Here is a 21,095-nt window from a genome sequence, read left to right as displayed (position 1 = left end):
GTCGGTGTCTGTTCAAGGGACCTGGCTCAGGAAGTGGGAGGTGTTGAAAGCCAGGCCCCTATTCCTTGTCTTGCTCCTTTCCATCTTGTCAGTCATCTGTGACCAGGGTTCCAGTAGCAATCCTTGGCTTGGGTCTGAGTGTCACTATTCTCAGTGGCAGACTGGCAGTTCCTGGTGGGATTTCTGTCCTACTGATGGCTTGATTGCATGGAGAGCTTGGCACTGGCCAGTGAAGTGCCTGAGAGTATTTAAATCATGCCACAATAGTGACATGCGGCTCCTACTAGTTCCACAAATGGTTGAGAGAGGTATTGGTGCATACTTCGTTATCTAACCTAGCAGTAAAATTCACTGCCCTGGCTTCTGTATAAAATTGTCCAGTGAGATACTTAAAAGGTACTGGAATCATATTTCCTTATGCGCTGTGAGCTTAAAATTAAAGCAAGTAGAGAACTGCTTAGCAAATGCTGCTGAGAAATTGATGGCAATGAATTTCAATGTTCATATATATTTGTTTTTAAAAATTGAGTGTCTGTAACTACACTGCTGATTTTGAAACCATCAGCGAAGTACGTGCATTCTTGGACATTTCACAAATCTTTGCTGCTTGTTACTTCAGGTGGAAATCGCAGCTCCATGAACTAACAAAATTGCCTGCTTTTGTGCGTGTGGTATCAGCAGGAAACCTGTTGAGCCATGTGGGGCATACCATTCTTGGAATGAACACAGTCCAGCTGTACATGAAAGTTCCAGGAAGCAGGACTCCAGGTTAGTGCCATAACGTCTAAGAAATTGAATTAGGTAACTGGTGAAAGCTACCGAAGTCGTGAAATAAATCTTTTTTGGTACGTTCTGGAAATAGCCAATTGACCTGTAATTTGGTTAATGGTAATGTGCTTTCTTATGTTCATTGACTCCTACACACCAGCAAGAATGGAGTGTTAAGGGAATAATTCATTTCTGGGTGAGTGCCACCAGATGGAAACTGAGTTGTGTCTCACTCAGGACTGTCTTTGACCACTTTACATGTTGAATTACTACCAATGCAATATAAAATATTTAAGTTATGACAATTGTAATATTATTTGGAGAGTTAAAGAGCATGAATTTAATATATTCATTGCTTATATACTACTGCTGACGTGTTTCAAGGAAGTGTTGTAAGACAGTTATATTAGAAGTAGTGCAAACGGAGATTAAAATTAGAAATTCTGAATGAAACAGATGAGAAAATTCTGATCTTTGAATTATGGAATTCCATCCATTGAAGTGTTTTTCCAACCTCTGCATCATGCTTTCCATAATTATTTGCTTAACATGTCCAGGGCATTGCTATAGGAAATACTTGAGCGTGTTGTGTTCTAAATATGTTCAGCTACTTCATTAATGACATTCCTTTACATGATCGGAGCTGTTGTTGTTTGCTGCCAAATCCGGTGTTCAGTTCTTTCAAAACTTGCTCCATCAATAAAGGAGTCTGTGCCAGATACAAGCCTGGACTAACGACCTTCATTGCACATAAAAATGTCAATTAATAGAATCCCTACAGTATAGAAGGTGGCCATCCAGCCCATCAAGTCAGCACCGACTCTCTGAAAAAGCATTCTACCTAGGCACACTTCCCATTACTATGCACACTTACCATGATTAATCCACCTAACCTGCACATTTTCAGACTGTGGGTAGAAACCGGAGCACCTGAAGAAAACCCACGTATTCATGGGGAGAATGTGCAAACTCCACACAGTCACACAAGGCCAGAATCGAACCAAGTCCCTGGCACCCTGAGGTAACAGTGCTAACAACTGCTGCTGTATCGCCTCCCGACTGACTATCTCACAACAAGTATAGACCCAATGATCTCCCCTGACTTCCATCAGCATTGTCAGATGATAAATGCCATGATTTAAATGACCTCATCATAACAACAGTGGTTGCAACAGCAAGGAACAAATGAATACTCTGTGCTGAGCAGCTCAGCTTGACTTTCAAAGCCCCATCTATAAGATTTATCAGGAATGTGATTGAAATGTCAACATGGCTGGATGGATGTAGCCACCACACCACTCAGAAGTTCTCAGAGAAGGTCATAGCCTTGATCCGAGCATCAGTGGTTTGACTCAGTATTCAGCTCCTTGTTACTACCGCATTGCAATTGCAGTATATTCCATATGCAGAATGCACGTGAGAAACTTGTCAAATAAATGTACTTCAGCAGCCTCTCCCACGTCCACATTTTGAATACCAAAGTGAACAAAAACTGCACTATGATAGTGCCATTATCTCCCAAATTCTCCTGCAAGTCCCTCACTATCATTACTTTCTGACTGAAATGTTTATTGCCATTTCCTACCCAGAACAATCATAAGATCAGCAGAAGTACAGTTCGAAGAAAAGGTTCATCGTTATCACATCCACTAGGAGTAGATAATTTGTCATTGCTGGTATCACTTCTATGTTGACATTTTTAAAGAAACCACCTACAAATCTGTGTTTATAGTATAACAGAGAACAACATCTTGTGATGCCAGGGGTGTGATTTCTTCTTATAAAGATCATAGAGGTTTACAGCATGGAAACAGGCCCTTTGTCCCAACTTGTCCATGCCACCTTCTTTTTTGGTAAACCTCTAAACTAATCCCAATTGCCAACATCTGGCCCATATCCCTCTATACCCATCGTACCCATGTAACTATCTAAATGCTTTTAAAAGACAAAATTGTACCCTCCTCTACTACTACCTCTGGCAGCTTGTTCCAGACACTCACCACTCTTTCTGTGGAAAAAATTGCCCCTCTGGACACTCTTGTATCTCTCCCCTCTCTCCTTAAACCTGTGCCCTCTAGTTGTAGACTCCCCTTTCTTTAGCAAAAGATATTGACTATCTAGGTGATCAATGCCCCTCATTATTTTATTGACCTCTATAAGATCACCCGTCAGCCTCCTACGCTCCAGAGAAAAAAATCCAATCTATCCTGCTTCTCCTTATAACTCAATCCATCAAGTCCCGGTGGCAACCTAGTAATCTTTACTGCACTTTTTCTAGTTTAATAATACCCTTCCCATAATAGGGTGACGAGAATTGCACACAGTATTCCAAGTGTGGCCTTACCAATGTCTTGTACAACTTCAACAAGACATCCCAACTCCTGTAGTCAATGTTCTGACCAATGAAATCAAGCATATCGAATGCCTTCTTCACCAGTGTGCACCTGTGACTCCATTTTCAAGGAGCTCTGAACCTGTACCCCTAGATCTCTTTGTTCTGTAACTCTCCCCAGTGCCCTACCGTTAACTGAGTAAGTCCTTCCTTGGTTCAATCTACCAAAATGCATCACCTCCCATTTGTCTAAATTAAATTCTATCTGCCATTTGTCAGCCCACTGGCCCAACTGATCAAGATCCCGTTGCAATTGAAGACAACTTTCTTCACTGTCCTGTGCCACCAATCTTAGTATCATCTGCAAACTTAGTAACCATGCCTCCTATATTCTCATCCAAATCATTAATATAAATGACAGTGGACCCAGCACTGATTCCTGAATCACACTGCTGGTCACAGGCCTCCAGTTTGAAAGACAATTCTCTATAACTACCCTCTGTATCCATTTAGATACTTCACCCTGGACCCTGTGAGTTTTAACCTTATGCAACAACCTACCATGTGGTACCTTGTCAAAGTACTTGCCAACGTCAATGTAGACAACATTAGCTGCACTGCCCTCATCCAGCTTCTTGTTACCCCTTCAAAAAACTCAATCAGATTTGTGAGGCATGATTTTCCACTCATAAAGCCATACTGACTGTCCCTAATCAGTACTTGCATCTCTAAAGTGCCTGCAATCCTGTCTCTTAAAATACCTTCCAGCAATTTACCCACCGCAGATGTGAGGATCACTGGCCTGTAGCTCCCAGGCCTTTCCTTGCAGCCCTTTTTAAACAAAGGCACAATATTTGCTACTTTCCAATCTTCAGGCACTTCACCTGTGACTATTGATTCAAATATCTTGGTTAGGGGACCCGCAGTTTCCTCCCTAGTCTCCCACAATGTCCTGGGATACACTTCATCAGGTCCTGGGGATTTATCTACCTTGATGCGCTTTAAGACTTCCAGCACCTCTTCTCTGTAATATGTATACTCCTCAAGACATCACTCTCTATTTCCCCAAGTTCCCTAACATCCATGCTTTTCTCAACAGTAAACTCTCATATACTTAGACACTTAGAATCTCACCCATCTCTTGTGGATCTGCGTAATGACCTTGTTGATCCTTAACGGGCCCTACTGTCTCCCTTGTTACTTTTTTGCCCATAATATATTTGTAGAAGCATTTTGGATTCTCCTTTGCCTTATCTGCCAAAACAATCTCATGTCCCATTTTTGCCCTCCTGATTTCTCTCTCAACTCTACTCCTACACCCCCTATACTCTTCAAAGGATTCACTTGATCCTAGTTGCCTATGAATGTCATGTGTCTCTTTCTTCTTGTTGACTAGGGCCTCAATATCCTGAGTCATTCAGGGTTCCCTACTTGTGCCTGCCTTGCCCTTCACTCGAAGAGGAATGTGTTTACCCTGAACCCTGGTTAACACACTTTTGAAAGTGTGCCACTTACCAGACATTCCTTTGCCTTCCCACAGACTCCCCCAATTAACTTTGAAAGTTCATGCCTGAAACCATCAAAATTGGCCTTGCCCCAATTTAGAATTTTTACTTTTGGGCTAGACCTATCATACTCCATAGCTATCTTAAAACCAATAGAATTATGGACACTGGTCCCAAAGTGATCCCTTACTAACACTTCTGTCACCAGTCCTTCCTTACCTCTCAAGAGGAAGTCAAGTTTCGCCCCCTCTCTAATCGGGCCACCCATTTACTGAATGAGAAATTCCTCCTGAATACACTCAGCAAATTTCTCTCCATCCAAGCCTCTAATACTATGGCTGTCCCAGTCAATATTAGGAAAGTTAAAATCTCCAACTATTACCATCCTATTTTTCTTGGAGCAATCTGTAATCTCCTTACATATTTGCTCCTCAATTTTTCGCTGACTATTTGGGGGCCTATAATACAACCCTGTCAAAGTGATCTTTTTATTTCTCAGTTCTACCCATATAGACTCTGTGGCCAAACCTTTGGATATATCCCGTCTCAGTACTCCTCTTGGGATATAACATCCTACCAATCTTCCTCAATTTAGAACTATCATATTTCTAAAATCTTTCTTGACCTGAAATTGAATGAATATCCATACTGTTGAGATTTAAGACACGGGTTGATAGGTTTTTGATAGGCAAGGGGATTAAAGGTTATGGGGAGAGGGCGGGAATGTGGAACTGAGACACGACAGATCAGCCATGATCTTATTGAATGGCGGGGCAGGCTCGAGGGGCTAGATGGCCTACTCCTCCTATTTCTTATGTTCTTATCCAAGAGATTTGAGCTCTTATACACATCAAGTATAAGTTCATTTTTTTCACTTATTTTGAGCCTGAGATTGTTTTTGCTCCAGGTCATCACTTTGAAAGCTATATTTCTTGCTGCCTTCCATACACTGAATAAGCTTAATGCATCTTTCTTCTAGGACTAAATCAAAGACACTCTTCTAAAATTATTTTGTGTTTAATTTGTCAACTGTTACAGCCTTAAAATTAGACCCTACAGGAAGTAATCTGAGAGCTTTAGCTTTTGACATAGTGCTTAAATGATCAATTCAGATACTGGTTTTCTTTAATAGCAAAGCATCAAGTAAATAAGAGACGCATAAGCTATCTAGCGAGTTAAAGCTTATCCATCTTGATTTCTGTAGACTTCGTCTGCAAGGGAGATAAATGGAATAACCAGAATGTGTTTTCTAAACATTGTTGCATCAATGTATACTTACGCCTGAGTGCTCTAAAATGGCCTTTAATATTAATGTCAGAGATGAGCAAGCTTGTTTTGCACATAACTGGGACATTTAACATATTTATACATGTGGAGGTTTAGGAATTGCGAATATTAAATTACTTATCGATATATTTTATCCATCAAATATCAAGTTTATTTATTCCTCTGCCACTCGGACCTTGTATACCAAGAGCCTTAGCATTTGCTATTGAGAGTAATTATACTTCTTATGCCAATCTACTTTACTTTTACTTCCACAATTAAATAACGAAGGAGGAAATTTAGAATGAAGCCTAAAACTCCGAGAATAAAAATCCGAAAGAGGCAGCATTCTATGATTGTTCCCTATGAACAGCAACATATTTCATTTATACAGAGAATGAATAGGAAGAGGCAAACTGAAAGTTCCCTGATTTTTCGCTGATGAAATTCACTAAATAGCATTTTATGCTTAAAGAACATTGTGCAAATTGACAATTAAACCAGTGCCACTTAAAACAAGAGATGGACAAGAACAGGAAAAATTGGCACAAACTTGCTATTAGAAGAATGAAAGATACTTTGCTTACAAGTTTGTGTGGGCTCCAGACGATTTTCAGCCCACCTTATGTTGACTGCATTGTGAAAAGTAGAGATGAATAATCTCAAGTGTAGCTCTTAGAATCCAGTAGAGGTCAGATCCCAGGCAATGATGATGCACAGACCTTAACACCTGTACAGTGATTATGTGCAGGCATTAGCACAAGTATTATATTTCTCAATGAAATGTTATCAAGAATATATAGTACTATTCAGTTCATTGGGAGCTAATTGAGAAAAATGTTACACAAACTAATTGGAAATTCAAGAGGGAATATGGCTCGTAGAACCATATTTTTTATTTTTTAAAGCTAAATAAGTGACAGAATGCAGACAATAATTTAGTTTGTGAAGTTGGAAAATTAACACCACTTGAGTTGAATATTGATTTATAATCTGAAAATTTTGCTTGGTGTCACTCCCTTCTAATCAACACCCACTCGTTAAAAGTTATATTTGAACGCCAATCATTGAAAAATTTAAGAGCTAGATTTAGAAACATGCGCTTGATATTTGAATTTAATTGAAGCCCAGCATGGTTTTAAAGATACTCATCATTGATGCCCTTCTTCAGAATAACTTACAGATTCACATTATTGAATGTTGCATTTTTTTTAAAAAGTTGAGTTCGTAACTCGATGAACAACAAGAAATTCTGTATTTGGATTAGAACTGGAAATTCAAACCATGATGGATGAGATAGTGGCAAACTGCAATACCTTGGGCACTAAGATTAAACTGCATCGAATTTACAACATAAAACCATTGTGTGGTTTAATTTGCCAAGAAAGGATGTGATATGAAATGATAGAAGAGATGTATTGAAGCAGCAATGCTTGATAGAAAGGAATAGTTGAATAATTTGACTGATCACAAATACTTGAACAAAAATCTTTAAATGACAGCGTGGAAGAAACGTTTTCATTTTTTTTAAACCAGTTGTTTTGCTTATGTTCACAGGTCATCAAGAAAACAACAATTTCTGCTCTGTTAACATTAATATAGGTCCTGGAGATTGTGAATGGTTTGCTGTGCCTGAGTCATACTGGGCAGTTATGAATGACTTCTGTGAGAAGTAAGAATATTTTTGCAACAAGCATGGCTGTTTCTTGTAGAAAGTATATTTTTAAATTTGCATGAAAAGGTAACATTTGGAGCTAATAAATATGTGGCGTAAAATTTTGTCCTTTCCAAATAACAATTGAAGATGGCCAATGATAAAGTAGCCCATCTTGATTGCTATGTCTTCCACAAACATTTAATCTCTCCATTACCAGCAACAGTGGCAGCCGCGTGTACCATCTACAATATGCAATGCAGGAACTCACCAAGATTCCTTAGCTAGCAAACCCTTGTACATGACCACCTTGGAGGACAAGAGCCTGGGAATACCACCTGGAGCTTCCCCTCCACGTTACTCACCACCTTGATTTGGAATGTATTGTTGTTCCTTCACTGTCCCTCGGTCAAAATCCAGGAACTCCCTCTCTAATAGCACTGTGAGTGTACCTAAACCTCAGACTGCAACAGTTCAAGAAGACAGTTTACCGCCACTTCTGAAGAGCATTTGGGCATGGGCAATAAATGCTGGCTTAGCCAGTGATACCCAAAACCCATAAAGTGAATTTAAAAACCAAACCCAACTTGCTTGGCCAAATTAATAAATAAATTTCAGTTTCCTGGGATGTATGAATTACTAGGTCCAAATAGTTTCTTTCTAACATATTGATAGAAAAGGAAAGACTTGCACGTATATAGCACCTTTCATCATCTCATGATACACTGAACTTCCCATTAATATAATTAGTTTAATAAAATTGGTTATGTTTGACCAGAAGTGATTTTGGTAGTTTAGGAAGTGCTAAAGTTTAGAAATTTAACAGTTATTCTACTAAAGAAAATCAGTTTCTTTAATAGGAGCATCAGATGTTTGGTGCAAAAGTGTACTGATCTGAGCAGAGGATTTTTGGGGCAAGGTAGTAGGATTTCTTTCCCCTGAAACTGACAATCCTACTCTGACTAGCACATGGCACTGATAGCAATCCTAAGATCACTACCTTTTGTGGCCCTACTTTTTAGTTTAACTTCTAATTCCCTAAATTCAGCTGCGGACCTCATCCCTTTTTTTGTTACCTTTATCGTTGGTGCCTATTTGCACCACGACAGCTGGCTTTTCTCCCTCCCCCTCCAGAATGTCCAGCAGCTGTTAGGAGATATCTTTGATTCTTGCACCAGGGAGGCAGCATACCATCTTGGAGTCTCGTTTGTGTCTGCAGGAACACCGGTCTACTCCTCTTACAGTTGAGTCTCCTATCAAGATAGCTCTGCCACTCTTTTCTCTGCTCTGCTGTGCAGCAGAGCCAACCACGCTATCATGAGCCTGGCTGCTGCCACCTCACTGGTGAGCCATCTTCCCCAACAGTTTCCAAAACAGTATATCTGTTTTTTGAGAGAGATGACCTCGGCAGACCCCTAACTTGCCTTTCGACTCTTCCTCTATCTGGTGGTGACCCGTTCCTCGTCTCCCCAGTAATTTTTATCTGCGGAGTGACCAATTCCCTGAATGTGCTATCCACAACTTTCTCAGTATCTTGGATGTTCCAAAGTGAATCCATCCGAACCGTCAAGTGATCTAACAGGAGCTGTAATTGGACACACTTGCATGTGAAGGAGCCAGAGATGCTGGAAGAATCCCTGAATTCCCACAACACAAGCAGAGCATGACACAGGTCTGGGATCTTGTGCCATAACTTAATTTGAAAGTTAACTTACAACAACAATGCCAAGACAAAAAAATGAAAAAAGAAAGGAAAAACTACTTACCAGTCACCAGCCAGTCACTTACTTGCTGGCTTGATGGCCTTCCCTTCTTGCAAAACTGATGCCCAGCTTAAGTAAATTAATATGCTTCTGCTGAAGGAATACCTCGCATCAACGTCCCTCAAAACAAATAAATCCAGTTTGTTTCCATAATAACTGCTGGCTTGAATACTGTTTACAAATTATTTTAAATATGTCAGCTATGTCAGTTATTCAAAAGTGACAGAGATAACATTTTGGTTAACATTGATTTAAAGCTTATGGAAAGCTTGTTTTACACTAAATGTTAAACAGATTCACACTTCAGGTACTTCAAGTATTTGCTATAAATTTTTAAGGACTATATTACGATGTTGTTGGTTTTTTTATTTACAACATGACTTATCCTAGCAGCAGATAAAAGTGAGAGACTTGCAAAATTTTTCACCAGTCTCTCGGCAAAAACTAATCTTGCTGGCAGTCTCAGAAATGTGCAGTTAATGTTACTTTCATTCTGCATTGATGGGGCCTTTTTAAAAATTCATGCAGTTGCTACTTTTGTTATATTTCTAATATGGAAATAGAATCAGTTATCTGAGTTTTCAATTTTCATTTTGTCAATTCAAAATGAAATTTATTTGCTCTGAAGCCATATGGCATTACCTCCTGTTCCTTGGACAGACTATCAGGATCAAGAATGACTAGCTTCCACTCCTGTTCAATGGGTTCTGAAATGGCTGATAAGTCCAATACGTGATCAGCAAACCCTGCCACAAACTATGCAGGTAGTGCTTCAAGGGTTGGATAGGTGGGGCATTTGAAGGTTAGTCTGCTCCCTTTGACACCTCAACATCACCTCTGCACAATCCCAGCAAAGTCTTTCAATGAGTTTGGTCCCTTGCTGGATGAGCCTTCTCCATCTTGATCAGTCACAAGCCACGAGTCAGCTTGCAGCATGACCACCACATATAAAATTACAACACAGAAGCATTCTGTTCGGCTCAGCATACCCATACTTCCGTGTGTCTGCTCCTTTCCATACTTGTTTGCTCTTTCCTTCACCTACCAAAAGAGGAGTATGAGATATTAGATACAAAAAACCATAGTGAGAAAAGAAGTAGCATCCTTGAAGGTGGATTAATCGGGCCCAGGTGGATTGTATATCCCAGGCTGTTGGAGGAAGCCAGGGAGGAAATAACAGACACTATGAGGATCATTTTTCAATCCTCACTAACTACAGGCTTGTCCCAGGGGTTTGGAGGTCTGCAAATGTTGCAGCATTATTTAAAAAGGGTGCAAGGGATAAACCAGGAAAACTTATAGGCTGGTCAATCCAACTTCGATGGTGGGAAAGTTATTGGGAACAACTCTTGGAGACAGAATTAATTGTTATTAGGGAAGATTTGGAAAGATCAGGGATAGTTAGCATGGTTTTATTAGTGGAAGATTGTGTCTTAAAAAAACTCAATAACAAGGATGATTGGTGAGAGTAGTGCAGTGGATGTTGACTAGATGGACTTCAGGAAGACTTTTGCCAAGGTTCCATGTGGCGGACTGGTTAGAAAAGAGGTCATGATGTGGAGATGCTGGCATTGGACTGGGGTAAACACTAGTAAGAAGTCTCACAACACCAGGGTAAAGTCCAACAGGTTTATTTGATAGCAAAAGCTAAACCTGTTGGACTTTAACCTGGTGTTGTGAGACTTCTTACTAAAAAAGTTGGATCCAAAATTGGCTCGTTGAAGGGAAACAAAGTGCAATTGTTGATGTACATTTCTGCAAATGGAAATGCAAAATGGTTTCCAATGGTGTTTCACAGGCCTCAGTCTTGGGCCCCTTGCTATTTGTTTATATTAACGATTTAGTCTTAGAAATGGGAGTCATGATCAGGAAATTTGTCAATGACACAAATGGGCAGTGTAGTTGATAGTGAAGTGGATAGCTGTTGACTCCAGAATGATATCAGTTGTATGATTGAGTTGGCAGAGAAGTGGTAAATGGAAAAATGTGAGGTAATGCATTTGGGAAGTGCAACAGAACAAGGAAATACGTACTTGCTGAATGGGAAGATATTGAGAGGCGTTGAGGAAGTGAAAGACCTTGGAGTGCATGTCCATAGATCCTTGAAGGTGACAGGACAAGTGGTGAAGAAAGCATATGGAATGCATTCCTTTATTGAGCAAGGTACTAAATATAAAAACAGGAATGTAATGACTAAATAGTGTAAAACGCTGGTTAAGCAAGGACTGGAATTTTGTGTACAGCTCTGATCATCACATTACAGGATGGACAAAATTGTTCTAGAGGAGATTTACAAGAATGTTGCTGGGACTTGAAAATCTCACCAATGAGGACAGATTGGATTGGCTAGGGTTGTTTTCCTTAGAACAGGGAAAGCTAAGAAATGACCGAATTAATGTGTACAAAATTGTGGAAAAACGTGTTTCCTTTAGCTGAGAGGTCTTAGGCAACATAGATTTAAGGTGATTGGTAGAAGTATTAGAGGGGACACAAAGAAAAGCCTTTTCACCCAGTGGGTGATGGGCACAAATTCACTGCCTAAGTTGATGGCTGAGGCCAAAACACTCAACTCATTTGAAAGGTATCTGGATTTGCATCTAACCTGCAAGGCTATGGACCTGGTGCAGGAAAGCGGGATTAAAATGAATGGTTAGTTTTTTCACCTTTTTTTGGCCAGTGCAGACACAATGGACTGAATGACCTCTTTCTGCACTGTAACCTTTCTGTGGTTCTACATTTAACTCTGTTCATATCTTTTTTTTAGTGTAAGCTTAAATCAGTTTTCAATGTGTTTCAATTTAAAGATCTGGTGTTGGATATGACCCCACTTAGTATGCAAGTATGCTCCAATAAACGTATAATAGGAAGATGTACGTGTTTCTCAAATTCCCAGACTGCACAAGAAGGAACTCCTCAAATTCCCACTCCAGGGATTAAGCACAAAAATTAAATTGACCCTTTGGTGCAGATAGGGCCCTGTTTTCACAACTCATCTAATTTGTTTGAGATCCAACCCACTATGATAGTGTCGTCAGCAATGACGAGGCAGAATACAGGAATGAGATGATGGAGAATCTGATGAACTGGTGCAGCAACAATAATCTTTCCTTCAACGTCAACAAGCATGGTATCCCCAAGTTGTGAAAACAGGGCCCTATCTACACCTCAGGAGGATGTAAGCGATCCCATGGAACTATTTTGAAGGAAAGCTGGGGAGTAATACTTGGTGTCTGGCCAATAGTTATCCCTCAATCAACATTACCAAAAAACAGGTTATCTGGTCCTCATTGCATTCCAGTTTGTGTGCGCAACTTGGCTGTCACATTTTCTCCATTACAATTTAATTTGATTTATTATTGTCAAATGTATTAACGAGAGAGTGCAGACTGTAGTATTACAGTCATAGCTAGGGTGTAGAGAAAGGTAAACCTAATGCATGGTAATAAGTCCATTTAAAAGTCTGAGCAGCAGCAGGGAAGAAGCTGTTCTTGAGTCAGTTGGTACGTGATCTCAGACTCTTGTATCTTTTTCCTGACGGAAGAAGGCGGAAGAGACAACGTCCGGGATGCTTGGGGTCCTTAATTATGCTGGCTGCTTTGCCGAGGCAGCAGGAAGTGTAGACAGAGTCAGTGGATGGGAAGCTGTTTGCATGATGGATTGGGTTATGTTCACAATCTTTTGTAGTTCCTTGCGGTCTTGGAAAGAGCAGGAGCCACACCAAGCTTTCTATGGTGTAACTATAAAAGTTGGTGAGAGTCGTAGCTGACATGCCAAATTTCCTTAGTCTTCTGAGAAAGTAGAGGCGTTGGTGGGCTTTCTTAACTATAGTGTCAGCATGGAGGGGGGGAACCAAGACAGGTTTTTGGTGATCTTGACACCCAAAGATTTGAAGCTGTTGACCCATTCTACTTCCTCCCCGTTGATGTAGACAGGAACATGATCTCCTTTAGGTTTCCTGAAGTCGATGACAATGTCCTTCATTTTGTTGAGTTGAGGGAGAGATTATTGTTGCTGCACCAATTCACCAGATTCTCTATCTCATTCCTGTACTCTGCCTTGTCATTGTTTGAGATCCAACCCACTACAGTGGTGTTGTTAGATTCCTGTGATATGTATTTGTACTTTTGCAAGGCTGGTAATTGCATGTAACTTAATGTGGTTTTCCGATGAAATAGGAAATATACTCAGGGAAACAAATATCACAGTATATAGGTAAAATTATGAAAAACCAGTGATCAATAGGAGAGATTATTGATGTTGATCTCAGATACAGAATGCAGACTATACATTTTCTTAATCTAATTCTCTGTCTGACATTAGTACAAAAGTAATTTCATTTAATGTTAATACATCAATATAAATCTATGTCAGATAATCCAGCCAATTGTTCACTTCTTTCCAGCATACAGTGGCTTCTTATTTGTCATTTACTAACTGGATGTTAATCCCACTTTCGTTTGATTAGATATGGCAACCATTACTATAATGGCCAACACGGAGGTTTCTTGGCTCACTGCCAAGATTGACTAGACACCTATCCTCGTTTCTGAGGTTATGTTTAATGTGTCTGGGCTGCGAACCAACTTTCATTAAAGATTCAAAATGTCCCCCCTTCCAGTGATCTCCCAGATAAAGCAATACTAGTTAGGGTTTGTCTGTCAGTGGTTGTTAAACTTTTCAACTGTTCCCATTAGGGGTGACAGCTGTCATGTGATGGTCAGGTGGGAGCTGATACAGTGGCACAGTCATTAGCACTGTTGCCTCATAGCACCAGGGACCCGGGTTCAATTCTGTGCAGTTTGTATATTCTCCTGTATTTGTGTGGGTGTTCAGTTTCCTCCCACAGCCCAAAGATATATGGGTTAGCTTGATTGGCCATGCTCGATTGATCCTAATGTCAGGGGGATTAGTATGGTAAGTATGTAGGGTTACGGGAACAGTGCCTGGGAGGGACTGTGGCTGTTGCAGACTCGATGGACCAAATGGCTGCCTTCTGTACTGTAGGGATCCTGTGATTACGTTTTTCTGTACCTCGCATTGACGGAAAATGTTCACTCTCAGTAAAATACTTGAAATGCATTTAAAGTATCAATTTATTTGTCTTAAAAATCATAGTTACTTGCTTTAAATCTCTTACTGCACTAATATGAGTATGTCATCATTCCTGTACTACTGTTGGCTTTGTTGGTATCTGTATTCTGTCTAAACTAAGAAATCTAAAAATAATCACTTTCAGTTATAGTTTTGCATTTTATTGTAAATGTTATGGAAACATTTTGAGTCATGCAATTTCTTTACCAGGAACAACATTAATTTTTTGATGGGCTCTTGGTGGCCAAACTTAGAGGATCTTTATGAGGCTAATGTACCAGTGTATCGGTTTATTCAGCGCCCTGGAGATCTCGTATGGATAAATGCTGGTACAGTGCACTGGGTTCAGGCCATTGGGTGGTGCAACAACATTGCTTGGAATGTCGGTCCCCTGACAGGTACTATAATTGTATAAACCAAACTAGTACATAGCATTCATACCTTTACAGCTATTTAGATCATTTACAGGATTAAATCATTTTGGTAACAAAATATTATCCGTAAGAAAAGAAATAAAGTATTGTAGAAGCATTTTTTGAATGGATTATATGTAACAATTTATGTATTTACGTTCTTAATTATGACACACGGAGTGTTTGGGTGATTTATGCAATAAATCTCCACGTGTGTTAAGGGCTCAAATTGGGTGCAAGGATAATCTGCTACATGTGGAAAACTTAGATTTTTGAAGTTAAAAACTAATGATGTACTCCACAGCAAATCAATATAAACTGGCAGTGGAACGATATGAATGGAATAAGCTACAGAGCGTGAAGTCTATTGTTCCCATGATTCATTTGTCCTGGAATATGGCACGTAACATCAAGGTGTCTGATCCCAAACTTTTTGAAATGATCAAGTAAGTATTAAATCAACAGTGGGCGCATTATATAATTTTCAAAATGTCAGGTATTGTGACTTTTGGCAAGGAAGTCTGAAGTATCTAAATGGAAATTATGAAAATGTTTAGTTACATAATAATTGGATCATGTTTCCTTGTCTGGACGAGGGATGTTTAAACCAGTTTTGATTTCTGCCTTTTTTGGTCTAGAGCTTTCTCCAATAGATTGAAACTACTTAGCCCCCCACAATGACACTTTTAAAGTTTATGTACTAGTGTTAGAAGTAGGCTTACATTAATGCTGCCATGAAGTTACAGTGAAAATCCCCTAGTCGCCACATTCCGGTACCTGTTTGGATACAGTGAGGGAGAATTTAGCACCTAACCAGCATGATTTTCGGACTGTGGGAGGAAACCCGAGCACCTGGAGGAAACCCATGCAGACACGTGGAGAACTTGCAGATTCTACTCAGACAGTGATCCAAGCTGGGAATCGAACCCCAGTCCCTGGCGCTGTGAGGAGAGTTTTTATAAATATATAAAAAGGAAGAGGCTGGCTAGGGTGAATGTTGGATCCTTAGAGGATGAGAGGGGGGACTTAGTGGTAGGGGATGGGGAAATGGCTGAGGTCTTGAATAACTTTTTTGTTTCGGTCTTCACGGAGGAGGACGTGAATAATTTGCTGGGTGTTAGCAATGGAAAAGTGGTAGGACTGGAGGGTCTCGATGACATTATTGTTACTAGAGAGGTGGTGCTCGACAGACTGGAGGGACTGATTGTGGACAAGTCCCCAGGACCGGATGGAATGCATCCAAGGGTTCTGAAAGAAATGGCGGAGGTGATAGTGGATGCCTTGGTGGTTATTTTCCAAACGTCGCTGGATTCTGGGGAAGTGCCGGAAGATTGGAAAATGGCTAATGTTATGCCGTTGTTTAAGAAGGGTGGCAGGCAAAAGGCAGGGAATTATAGGCCGGTTAGTTTAACGTCTGTTGTAGGTAAAATGTTAGAATCCGTCATCAAGGAGGAAATAGCGAGGCATCTTGAGGGGAATTGCTTGATAGAGCAGACGCAGCACAGTTTCGTTAAGGGGAAGTCGTGTCTGACAAATTTACTGGAGTTCTGTGAGGATGTGTCTAGGGCGGTGGATAGAGGAGAGCTGGTGGATGTGGTCTGTCTTGACTTTCAGAAGGTGTTTGACAAGGTACCTCGCAAGAGGTTATTGCAGAAGGTAAGGGGGCATGGAGTTGGGGGTAGGGTGTTAGCGTGGATAGAGGATTGGTTGTCAAATGGGAGGCAGAGAGTGGGGGTTAATGGGTGCTATTCGGATTGGCGGTTGGTGACTAGTGGAGTGCCCCAGGGGTCGGTGCTGGGGCCTCAGCTATTTACCATTTATATAGATGATCTGGAGGAGGGAACCGAGTGTAGGGTGTCGAAATTTGCTGATGACACCAAGATTGGTGGAACGGCAAATTGTGCGGAGGGTGTGGAGAGTCTGCAGAAGGATCTAGATAGGCTGGGCGAATGGGTCAGGAACTGGCAAATGGAATTTAATGTTGGCAAGTGCAAGGTGGTCCACTTTGGTAGGAATAATGGTAGGAAGGACTATTACTTACGTGGCGAAAAACTGCAGCAGGCGACGGTGTAGAGGGACCTTGGGGTCCTTGTGCATGAGTCGCAAAAACCCAGCCCGCAGGTGCAGCAGGTGGTCAGGAAGGCGAATGGGATGCTGGCCTTCATAGCGAGGGGGATTGAATATAAAAGTAGGGAGGTCTTGCTGCAGCTGTATAGGGCATTGGTGAGGCTGCAGCTGGAGTACTGTGTGCAGTTTTGGTCGCCGTACTTACGCAAGGATATTTTGGCCTTGGAGGGAGTGCAGAGGAGGTTTACTAGGCTGATACCGCAGTTGAGGGGGTTGAGCTATGAGGAGAGGCTGACTAAACTAGGCTTGTACTCGTTAGAGTTTAGAAGAATGAGGGGAGATCTCATTGAGACATATAAGATGATGAATGGGATGGATAGGATAGAGGTGGAGAGGCTCTTCCCGCTCAAAAAAGACAGTAGGACTAGGGGGCACAGCCTCAAGATAAAAGGGGGGCGGTTTAGAACGGAGTTGAGGAGGAACTTCTTCACTCAAAGGGTGGTGAATCTCTGGAATTCTCTGCCCGTTGAAGTGGTGGAGGCTGCCTCGCTAAATATTTTTAAGACGCGGGTTGATGGGTTTTTGATAAGAGAGGGGATTAAGGGTTATGGGGAGAGGGCGGGAATGTGGAACTGAGCCACGACAGATCAGCCATGATCTTATTGAATGGCGGGGCAGGCTCGAAGGGCTAGATGGCCTACTCCTGCTCCTATTTCTTATGTTCTTATGTTCTAACCACTGTCACTCTGCCACCCATTTGAGTCTTGATCCTCTTTAGATATTTTGTGGACGTGTTTTTTAAAAATTGTGACCCAATGTTTTCAGTTTGAATGAAAAACAAATAAAAGTTAAGAACCTTTTGCTTCTATTTCTGCTCCACAAACATTCAATGTCAAGGATGCTTAAAAAATTATGCTCTTTGGTAGGTCATTCTTTACATCTAGTAAATTGGCCACAAACAAATATTAGAAGGCTACTTTATTTTGCAGAGTAAATGAAACTGAAGTTGTATTGATCGTCTTCCTGAAGTTAGCATCTTGATACTGTTCTGAAAAATAAATCATTAAGCCAAATGATAAATAATTTGCATAGGCCCATCTTAACGTTGGTTCATTTTTATGTAAACCTTGCAGTTCCTTTTTTTAAAATTATGTATTTAAGATCATATTTTAACTGAAAGTGGCATGAGTGACTGACTAATCATTACTGATTATGAAATTGTATATTGCATGATGCATTTATCTTGCATCCCTTTTATGGTTCAGAATCAGATTTTGTTTTAGGATGCTTTTAGGACTTTTTATTGTGTTAAAGGTGTTGTATAAAAGTTGTTTGAGATGCAATCGGACAATCTGAATTTAGTTTGAGCTGACAATTATTCTTAAGATTAAGAGGTTGGATGGTATAGAACAAAACTAAATTATCAACTTGTGCAATGGCTGTGTATTTTTGCGATGAGCACCAGACACGAGTAGAGAAAACTTTACATGTAGTGTAACATCCTTTCCTGAGTGTTTGATACTGGCACTAGATCCCTAACCACATGACAATTGTAAAACAAACCTCCGTTGTATGCAAGCTTAATTTGACCTCATTTCTTAACACTTTTGAGCACATGGGTATGAAATGGTTAGGTCAGATCTTCAAATCAGTGGTAGTGCTGTGCACATTGCCACTGACGGAGATCGCTGCATGCTTACATTTTGTGCCCTAACAGCCGGGCCATATGATCCCGGCTGGAATAACAGAGCCTTGGTGCAGCCATCCATAGAAAAAGACTTGCAAGTGGAACAGCAGATAGATAGATCATGTCCCCCGCTCCCCCCTCCCAATTTTTATGGCATCAACTGCTGTTTTTGGGTAAGTTATTGAAGATCTCTAGTCTTTCAGTGGCTAGAGAAGTGGTGGGATAAAAGGGGGTAGTTAGATCGAGTGTGATGGCTGGTCGTGGGAGCTGCTGTGGTGAGTTGGGTTGGGTTGTGCTGAGTTCAGTGTAAGAGACATTGACAAGAGTGTCCTGGATGACACAAACCAGCCCATTGGAAGTTTACAGTTCACACAGTTACATACATGTGTAGGATTTCCTCAAGAGTCCTGACGTGCACCAGCAACTTAAATTTAGTGTGTGGTTGCTTCTGATATCAGAAGATCTGGCTTATTATTTATTTCTAGTTTGCCTTTTTAATTTTGATTATGAAACAACTGACTTAATTATGCTTTTTAGTTTCCTGATGGCCAGTGGTCTAAGCTAATTTGGAAGTGTGAATTTTCTAGTCAATCTACTATCAACACTTCTTTGTTTCCTATCTTATATAATTAGCCTGAATCCCAGCCTTGCCCACCATTCTCTCATGACCCCAGATGTGGGATTGGTGGCCGTGGTAGAATCATTAAATGAATTACTGAACAAAAGGAAAATTTCAGCAGATAAGAAAATAGTCAGTGGGGCCACCTTGAGTTGCACTGTACCACTTAAGCTATGGAGGCCATAAAAATATTTGATGCCTGCCTGTCTTTTTGGAGACTCCTGCCAAAGTATGAGAGGATATCTGAAGATGAAAGACAGATATAGGAAAGGTCGTTTTTGCTAAAGTTCAAAACCTCTGTCTCTTTTTAGGTACTGCCTGCTGAGAACCCTCAAGCAATGCCAGATGTTAAGGGAAGCACTCATTAGCACAAGCAAAGAAATTGTATGGCATGGCCGTACAAAGGAGGAACCTGCACACTACTGCAGCATTTGCGAGGTCAGTAAACTTAAACTTTCTGCTGAGGATAATGGTAACTTGAGTTAAAAGGAACCTTCTGAATTTTCATGAATCTTCAATTATTATTGATCATATTCTAAGTTCTATTCCATTTTACTCTGCTTTTCCACTTCCCATGTCATCAACAAAAGTGTATTTAATCTTTGTGAAGCTCACTGTAAATGAATGTGAAATTATAAATTTAGTCACATTTCTACAATTTCTGAGTATCCAATCAAGGCTGTATTTAATTGGGAAGCTCTCTGAAATTGGAACATAATGGCACAAATTCACCTTGTTGGGAATAAGGTTTTAAATGGTTCATTAGTCATAAAATACTATTCAGTTTTAAACTTGATAGGATTAGTGGCAACTGCAAAATCTGGATTCCAATTGTTTCAATTTTTATGATCCTGTCTTGGATGTGGCACCAAAACAACATGATATCTAATCATTTAAAATCATTTTGCTCATTAAAGTGAGTGCAAGTGCTGGATGATGGACAACTGTACATTTGTCACTTATGCTGAGGCAAACTGCAGAAAGATGAGGAATAACTTGCAAGTGGTGGAATAACTTGCAAGTATTCACTCACAACACTGTGCTTTAGCCCAACCCCCAAATTAATGAGTTTTGCAGTTTCCAGGGCAGAGAAATTTAATTCTTAAAACAACAAAATAAATATTTTACATTTATAAAGTACCTCTCCTAACTCCAGCACATCCGAAAGCACTTTACAGTCAGGTAACTTCTTAATAAAATCACTATTTGTAATATTGGGAAGCACAAGTCACTTTTCTCACAGCAAGGAGCCGCAAGTGGTAGTGAGGTTAATTATCAGCTAATCTGCTTTGGTCATTGTTAAATGAAGGATACATGTTAGCTGATGCCTAAAAAATACATGAATACAAGAATTGGTAAGCGCAAAAAGACCAAGGTCCATTTGATTCGCCTCCTCCATTTTAGCAGTCACCTGGTAGAATAGTGGGTTGTTGATTAATCACAGCAATTGATTTGCATCAGTTAGTCAAAGTGCAGTGAAGGTTCACCAGACTGGCTCTTGGAATAAGGAGATTGTCCCTTGAGAAGAGCTTAAACAGATTGGTTTTATAGTCCCAAGAGTTTGGAAGATTGTGAGCCAATCTTATTGAAACATATCAAATTCTTCAGGGACTTGATGGGTTGATGCTAAGTGTTTTTCCCGTATGGGGAAGTTGGGATGCAGCACCACAGTCTCAGAACAAGACTGAGATGAAGATTTAGGACTGAGATTCAGAGAAATTTCTTCCTGCCGAAGACTGTGATTCTTTGGAATTTTCCACTCCAGGTAGCTGTGGATGTTCAGTCATTACACACGTTCAATACAAAAAGTTGATTGATTCTTTGAGTGGTAAGGGAACTAAGTGATACATAAGTAATGTGGAAAAATAGAGTTGACATAGATGATCAGTAGTGATTGTATTCAATTGGAGACTGAGTTTTAAGGATCTAA

The 21,095-nt window shown here is 40.3% G+C and overlaps 1 protein-coding gene across 2 annotated transcripts in view; it reads left to right on the top strand.

Annotated features, from left to right (window-relative positions):
* The window catches only part of kdm6a (lysine (K)-specific demethylase 6A), a 233,402-nt gene that overhangs the window by 203,146 nt on the left and 9,161 nt on the right, over positions 1 to 21,095 (top strand). For both annotated transcript variants that reach the window (XM_080203828.1, XM_080203827.1), the window contains 5 exons: positions 620 to 768; positions 7,429 to 7,543; positions 14,590 to 14,777; positions 15,097 to 15,238; positions 19,477 to 19,603. In XM_080203828.1, the coding sequence (XP_080059954.1) occupies positions 620 to 768; positions 7,429 to 7,543; positions 14,590 to 14,777; positions 15,097 to 15,238; positions 19,477 to 19,603 (721 nt within the window). The remainder of the gene's footprint in view (positions 1 to 619; positions 769 to 7,428; positions 7,544 to 14,589; positions 14,778 to 15,096; positions 15,239 to 19,476; positions 19,604 to 21,095) is intronic.

This window comes from Carcharhinus amblyrhynchos, chromosome 15 (genome assembly GCF_965287045.1).
Source record: "Carcharhinus amblyrhynchos chromosome 15, sCarAmb.v2.hapA, whole genome shotgun sequence".
Classification (NCBI taxonomy): Eukaryota; Metazoa; Chordata; class Chondrichthyes; order Carcharhiniformes; family Carcharhinidae; genus Carcharhinus; species Carcharhinus amblyrhynchos.
This window is presented reverse-complemented; position numbering and strand designations above follow the sequence as displayed.